The sequence below is a fragment of the Liolophura sinensis genome, chromosome 6, assembly GCF_032854445.1.
Source record: "Liolophura sinensis isolate JHLJ2023 chromosome 6, CUHK_Ljap_v2, whole genome shotgun sequence".
NCBI classification, from domain to species: domain Eukaryota; kingdom Metazoa; phylum Mollusca; class Polyplacophora; order Chitonida; family Chitonidae; genus Liolophura; species Liolophura sinensis.
This window is the reverse complement of record NC_088300.1, coordinates 23,677,212-23,685,334: the sequence shown is the minus strand read 5'-3', so window position 1 is coordinate 23,685,334 and position 8,123 is coordinate 23,677,212. Positions and strand designations below refer to the sequence as shown.

The following is an 8,123-nucleotide window of genomic DNA, read 5'->3' as shown; positions in this document are numbered from 1 at the left end:
TATGTACACTACTATTTACAGGCTGTGTAAACAAAAGCTCACAAGAAAGAATTCGTTTGTTTACAAGCAAAACATCGTATCACAGTCAGCTCCCTTAGTTCTTTTTCATATTCATAAGAGTGTCATTAATGCGCTGTGAACACAGCTGTGCTCTGGAACAACAGAGCACAGAAACGTCATTAGTCTAGAATACCCAATAGAGTATTCTATGAATAGTTAGAATAAAACTCTAACTGAGGTAAATTAACAAGAGGCCGTATTCACCGGTTACCTGTGACCACTTGCCAGCTATCACACTGTCGTCTCTTCTCCGGTTTTACTCTCTGTTCTATACGTCTTTAATTATATTATTCTTCGTAAACAGCATTGTACATAATCAAGATTAAATATAAAATAAATGTTCAAACTGACATAATAATATTGTATTTTCTTATAATATAATATAATATAATATAATATTGATTTCTCTTAAAGTATTAATAATGTGGTAGTATTACAAGAGAATCTTGACTGGATGGTTAATGAAGCCACAAGCAGAATTCCACGAGCACCTCACCCTTTGATATACACAACAACTGCAATAGACAAGGCAAAACTTCAAGGCATCGCATGGACTTTATGGACAAACGGGAGTTGAAAAAAGATAAACACCTCCAATTCTGGTAATTCTGGTCAGTCACTCTTTGATCCGTGTATCATCTTCAGGGATACAAGAAGGTAAGACAAGATGGTGGGTGTATACATTGTCTTGTTCTGTAACACAACGCTTAACATTAACCAGAAATAACGACTTGACAAACCTCCTTGGAGTAATGAGATACTGATTCCTCATCATGGTTTGATGGTGTCAAACTAATGTAGTCCTCACGCACTGATGTGCTGCCGACCACTGCCGATCCCGTTCTAGTCACCTGACCTGCGAGTCACGTGTTCGACTACTGCTGTATGATTGGCGGCGTCCATGGAACATCTCCTGAAGCTCTCTACGGAACGCCTTACCGGACAACACGTAGACAAAAAAATTTACACTGTAATTCATACAGAACACGACTTCCAGGGCGTCGCTGTAGGGTTTGAGAGCATACATAAAGGGCGCACTCTCAACTCCTCTTTGTTCCCAGACTACCAGAAACGCCAGTGTCACTGCTATCATTGGTAACGTACAGAGCACATAGAGGAACGATATGGTAAGGAGCATAAAGGTGGTTTTGTACCTGCAAGCAGTAATTCTCGTCAGCCGTGTAGTTGTGGAATTCTCGTTCTCTGTTGCTTTACGGATCTGATGGATTTTATACAGAACCATAGTGTTGCAAATGAGAACAAGGCAGACCGGAAGTGTGAATATTAAACATATTTGGTAAAAGTAGGTGTGGAGCATCACGTATGTAAAGTTGTACTGCAACTGTGCTTCACACTTTCCGTCACTTTTGCCAAACATAATCACTCGGAACACCTGGGTATAGGAGATCACTACCAGGAGGGTAAATATCGTCACGACGGCCAGCGTCTGCTTGCAAATTGTCCTCGTTTTGAAGGGGAAGTACACGGCGACGATACGCTCGAATGCCATCACCACTATCAGCCATGAGGACATCAGATAGCAAACATGCTCACAAAAGTTATATATTTTACAGCTGGCGTTATTAAAATTTTCAAAAAATCCCGGAAGGCCCATGTTGAGTTTCAATTCGTCAATAAGCATCATTTCTCTGCCTATCAGCGTCAATGTGTCAAACACGGCCAGTGCACAGAGGTAGTGACTGTAGGACTTATAACGTAGTGTTGAGGACTTCATGACGACGAAGGACAAGGTATTTCCAAACATTCCCACAACAACGACGATAGGTATGAGTATCTGCTTCAGCCACCACCCCCACCTCTCCTGCACGAACATACTTCCTGTAAAGGCACAATACGAAGAACACAAGTAAAATCACGAGTAAAACATACGAAAAAATAATTTACATGTATGAAGTTTTGTTGAAATGGACAAATTGTATTTTGTTTATTTTCTTGGGGCTTTACGCCATATTGAAGAACACTGCACATTTCAACTGATAAACCTCTAACTATTCGAAGCTTTAGACTAATGCGCCAGCGAGACCCCAAGCAGATTAGACTGGTTTAAATGGTTTCTGAACCGTCTGAGACTGTCTACACCTCAAATGTTCTTCGGAAGGTTAATTTATTTACATCCCTAAGGCTAAAATATCAAGGAAAACCACGACAATAATGCAGGCTTGCTATGCCAGTATCTCTATTAAATAATAAATTATATTATTATTATAATAATAAACAATAATATATATATATATATATATATATATATATATATATATATATATATATATATATATATATATATATATATATATATATATATATATATATATATATATGAAACAGCAGGGATCTCGAAATATTTTGTTGACAATGCCAGAGGGATACCAGATTTGCTTCACACCATAGAGTGCTGGGATATCGTACATCAAAGATATCGTATATCGTAAAAAATGGCGTATGTCGCTTTGTGAAACTAGGCCCAGATGAGCCCCGTTGAAAAACATGCAAAGGTTTAAACTAAAAATGTCGGTATAGTTGTTACTATATATAAGTTCCGGATTAGTTGCTTGGACGGCTGGTTAACTGATTGATTTGATTTTTTTTTTTTTTTTTTTTTTTTTTTTTGATTGGTGTTTTACGCCGTACTCAAGAATATTTCACTTATACGACGGCGGCCAGCATTATGGTGGGTGGAAACCGGGCACAGCCCGGGAAAACCCACGACCATCCGCAGGTTGCTGGCAGACCTTCCCACGTACGGCCGAGAGGAAGCCAGCATGAGCTGGTCTTGAACTCACAACGACCGCATTGGTGAGAGGCTTCTGGGTCACTACGCTGCGCTAGCGCGCTAACCGACTGAGCCACGGAGGCCCCCTGATTGATTTGATTGACTGAGTAATTAGTAGATTGATGAATACAGTCGGTCAGTGCGATAAACTGAATGATTAGGCAATAGTGTAATAATTCATGAAAACCCGTCTGGTGTGACTGAAGCTGGGTTGTGTCTGTCTAACGGGAACAAGGAAATAGACTCGTACTAACGGTATAGATTATTTGGCGCCTAATCCACGTCATGCGAACAGTTGTAGGAAAACAAAGTATATCATTACCTGTAGCGGTACAAGATCTCGACAGGCTGCTGTGACATTTTCAAGTATTAGGTATGCTCAAATTGACGAAATGTGACTTGTTTTTCGATAACAATTTTCAGTGATACTTTACATGGTCTTTTCTCACAATGTAGCGATGATTTCTCACAATTCTCCATAGATTTTCATTTTTTAGAGTATCAGTTCTAATAAATTGCTTTGCCATGAATCAATGCAGATTAAATGAGAAAGCCGATTTTCATGTTATGATACGTTAAAGCTTGAATATAGTTTATAAGCGGATAATTTATCTTTTCAGTGTTTATGGTTACAGGCCTACATATTCAATCGATTTATTCTTCTGATGGATTTGTTACCTTTCACTTATTCCATGGTGATAAGGTTAAAGGATAGCCAAAGCCCTCTGCCAAAAACAGGACAAACCTTTGGACTCCAAGCCAGAGCCGAGCCTGTAGAGCATGGAGTCGTGCACGAGACCTCATTGATCTTTAGCCGAATTAGACTGCGCTAAAATGCTCAATTTATTTATTGAACTAACTAACTCATAAATCGACTAACGACCGAGTCATATTTCTGAATAAATTTATCAAATTAATAACCAACAGCTGGATCAAAATGTAAATCAATATTCTAGCAACAATATATCAAATTAATGAATCTCGTTGACTGAAGGTTATCCCCGAGTGTTAAAGATCCTTGCATTTCCGTAACTAGATGGAAGATCAATTTTCGTCTTGGACTCAGCCTTGGGCTCACTGTTCTCGATGCTTTGGTGGTAGACATTGCTCGCAGTACTGTTTTGTCATGTTGACCTGCAGGACGTAGGAGGTCACTTGTCCTTCGTTAATATGCGCTGAGGTCACTTTACTTGTAAAACTGATTTTAAAGGTCATCTGGTAATTGTTTGTCAAAGGCCGGCGATTTACTCAAAACATTAAACGGGCCCCTATATAAGTGCAAATATTTTAAAGTCAAATATTTAAATATCTGATATGAAATCAATGACAATGTTACATTGATAAAGATGTAGGTGTCACTGTATAAGTTCAAACAGAAAAGGATTTTTTTAAGTAGAATTTACCTGTGGGAAGCCTGAAAATTTGAAAAAAAAATAAGACGTAAACGTGAAAAACTTCTGACTTACCAGTAACGTTGAAGAAAGGCATATGAGATCCATTGTCAAAAGCCTGTGTTGTTGTTTCCATAGCGAGCCACCGTACAGTACTGTGCAATCCGTTATTCTCGGGATCTATGGTGTAGTGGTAGCTATCTGTGCAGGCAGAATCTGAAGGTGGGAATTCTGACTATGTCCAGGTTTACCTCTACGACCGGTTTCATCGACCTGCCAGCAGGTGAGCCTAACGCTGAACTTAATGCTTGCTGGTGAGAACTGCAAGCTTTATAGACTTACTACGTCATCACTCTGTCCTCTATCTTGCATTCACCCATCGATACCTACCCCGAGCTCTTCGACCGATAACTGTATGGCACGTTGAAATTAACACACCAGATTTCGGGTATTATATGAAAAAAGTTAATCCTATAAACTGTATTCCGAATAAAAAAGGAAGAAAGAAAACAAACAAATGAAAAAGAGGAGAAACCCGAAGGCCAAATTGTCAAAAGACCATGTGATATTTTCTCTATTTACCTCGAAGGTTTGCATTTAGAGACTTCCCGTGTTCAGTTTATCTGAAGAAACCCTACAACATTCGTTGTTTTAATCGTGCAAAAGAAACTTTGTCCGTTATGCAAAATGTTTCTTGCCAACTTAAACTTTCAATAACACTGATCAACGATTTGTTTTACAGAGTAAGCCTAAACTGTGCTAACAAATAAACGTATTTATATCTTCTCGGAAAACCAATCAAAACTTTTCAGCGCATGCAGGCAGGAAAGCCTCTAAATTCTCGAAGCGGCGTGTTTTTGTCATTTAAGGTCAGTTAAGTCTTAGATCTTGTATCTCACGAAAAAAAGCTGTATTTTATATTACGATCTACAGTTTCTTGTCTTTAATTGCTTTGCAACCTGCGGATGATCGTGGGTTCCTCACACCATGATGCTGGCTGCCGTCTTATAAATGAAATATGCTTGACTACGGCGTAAAACACCGATCAAATATATAAATAAATAAATAATTGCTTTGCATTTGTATTTTTATGATCGCATCACTCACAATATAGTGAGACATAGTAAGAAAAAACATCATTTTAGCTTTCGAAATTAACGGAAACAATGACATTATCAATCAAATGAAATGATTAAACAATAATTAAACGGGATATTTATATGTTGCATATTAATGAGTAGATTAGATTTATTTATTTGATTAGTGTTTTACACCGCACTCGAGAATATTTATAGTAACACGACGATGGTGGGAGGAAACCGGGCAGAACCCGTGGGAAACTCGCGTGGATTTGAAGCTGATAGGTTTGCTGGTATTAATCGCCTATTTGCGTACATAGCCTGAAAGTCGCAGCAGATGCGCGCTTTATATATAGAAGAAGGCAATCGTCTGATTTTCTAATTTGTGACGTCAATGCTTTCAGCTGGCCCAATACAACTCGGCCGATACAACTCGGCCTATACAACTCGGCCTATACAGCAATGGTTTAGAGGTATGTATTGCCATGCCCTCTTGATTGTATTTGGGTAATAGGCAGGCCTACATAGGTACACAACATATAAGTAAAACACGTTATGGCATCTGAAGCCTGTATCAAAACCATAAATAGTGCTCATCCCGCCGTTAGTTTGCAGGCATCCTACCTGGCACAGGTACTCTGTCGTTCTTACATAAATAACCAGTTATTTACATTGCTCACGTATATCACAGATTAAATATTCAGATGTTTATCTACTCTATCCAGCCCTTGTGGAACTCACTCAAAACGGATGATTACTTACTGGAACGGGTAATAACTATTCATTCTATTCTGTGTTTTGTTTTCTATTTATGTTGTCGGTGTTTCATCGCTCTCAAGAAGGGAGTAAACCACCCACTGTTGGCAAGGAACAGACTAACTTTCTCACACGACACCCTGCAGAACGCACTCAGGATTTATGACATACTGGTGGGAGGTAAATTTTCTCCAACTAACTCCATGTAGCACGACATAAATGGCTTTGCGACATCCGATGACCGCTTATTGCCATGCGCCAAAGCACAAGGTCAGAATACAATACATATGTATGAATTGACTTGTTTCACTTCATATTTGAGAGTGATACACACGTTTCGAGAGACAACGTTTATAGTACAACAGGGTCCCTTTGCGACGTGACGTCATCGCTTTACGGCACGGTATGCTTATTCTGCCATTTTGAACTATGGGTGGTATACAGTATTTAAAAAATAATAATGAAAAAGAGTCAAATTAATCTTCGGAAACATGTTCTTGAGTGTGTTCAGCAAATACTTGCAAAAATGATGATATTCTTCTGATAATTTTATCTAAAGATGCGTACTGCCATGTTAAAAGATATAGGCAAGTAGCGCCTTTGTCTAAAGCGGGACAGTCATTTTGCATCGGAATGTCATTCTGGACAGACTCCGTCAAAAATCACCCTACCTGATTAGGACGGTGACAAGAATAGATCATATTGTCCAACCCACAAAGCGACGACCATGCGATAATTGGGTTTGATTGATTTGATTTCTCAAGAACGTTTCACTGACATCAGAGAGGTCAGGTTTATAGGCCGAGGAAACCGCAGTCCCTGGAGTAAGTCAACTTCGCCAGGCACCTCACAAGCGCCTTGACTTAAGGCCACAGTCGATACCGCGCTGGCTCTCATTGTTAAAACTCTGGCTCTCTGCAACTGTTGGGGATAATTGGAGATTGACGGGTTACACCGAGGGCTACAAATCGCAGTTAAACAAAAACACTTCGTCTTCTGCTGTACATCGGTGTTGTTTTAAAGCGCTTGCTCTCTGTCATCCCACCTTACTATTAAGGTCGCTTGTTCGAATCCAGCTCCCGCTGTTTCTTATGCGGCTTTAAGTCGTTAGGTTTTCCAGATACCTCCACCTATAAACCTGGTCGCCTCATATCTGTAAACTATTTTAGCTGGGAGTTAAACTTCACTCAAATAATGTAAACGTATGAAAAGGGGAAAATAAAATGAACTGTTGTATTAAAGGCTAGAAATTGTTCTAGTTTTTCAGTTAAAAACTTGTCTGAAATTAAAGAGAACATTATTAGACATTTTATTTTTTCGATAGACATTTTATATTTTGATCCATCCTCTTCATGATAATGGTTACATTTCGTTCATCGACCTAATAACTTTGTAGTGCCCTTGCAAGTCGTCGTCACATGACTGAAACACTGTTTATCTTTGCCTCGAAACAGACATTCGTATACCAACCAATAGGAACGTTCCAGGTAAATAATCGCAAGGCCAATTTCCAAAATGACGAATAACACAAACAAGCAAAGAACTAAGAAAGTAGGACAGAATCAAGCAAAGAGTAAGTGAGTGAGTGAGTCCTTGGGGTTAAACATCGTGCTCAACAATTTTTCAGTCATATGACGACGAAGGAATCCTTAAGGTGTATGTAATGTACCTCCTTGTTGCAGGACGGATTTCCACCGCTCTTTTATCTAGTGCTGCTTCACTGAGACGACTTACTGAAGGTAAGTAAGCCGCCCGCCTGATCAATTATACTGATACGGGTCAACCAGTCGTTGCACTATCAACTTACAACTTACAACTTCCTATTTTAAAGTCTTAGGTGTGACTCGACCCAGGATTGATCCTAGATATACCGCTCCCGAAGCGGACGCTCTACCAACTGTGCTATCTGGGCCGGTACGAATCAAGCAAAGAGACTGAAAATAGTTTACCATGCTAGAATATCAGATGTCGACAACACAATGTGTACCTCGGTTGAGCTTTGATTACAATTGTTTATATATTCAACGTGGCAATCTAATGAATATA

General features: G+C 39.2%; 1 protein-coding gene across 1 annotated transcript; it reads right to left on the bottom strand.

The window, feature by feature from the left end:
* Window positions 1–490: 490 nt before the first annotated feature.
* On the bottom strand, window positions 491–4,502 carry LOC135469190 (FMRFamide peptide receptor frpr-18-like). Its single transcript, XM_064747734.1, has 2 exons — window positions 4,318–4,502; window positions 491–1,899 (listed from the first exon to the last, which is right to left on the bottom strand). Exons 1-2 carry the CDS (start codon window positions 4,376–4,378, stop codon window positions 908–910), a joined length of 1,053 nt encoding a protein of 350 aa, XP_064603804.1. The 5' UTR covers window positions 4,379–4,502; the 3' UTR covers window positions 491–907.
* Between the last annotated feature and the right edge of the window lie 3,621 nt (window positions 4,503–8,123).

Excerpts from the sequence above, each read along its gene's own strand:
- LOC135469190 (XM_064747734.1), bottom strand. The coding sequence starts at position 4,378 with ATGGAAACAACAACACAGGCTTTTGACAATGGATCTCATATGCCTTTC. Across the intron at positions 1,900-4,317 it reads GCCTTTCTTCAACGTTACTG|GAAGTATGTTCGTGCAGGAG; the intron begins GTAAGTCAGAAG and ends GTGCCTTTACAG.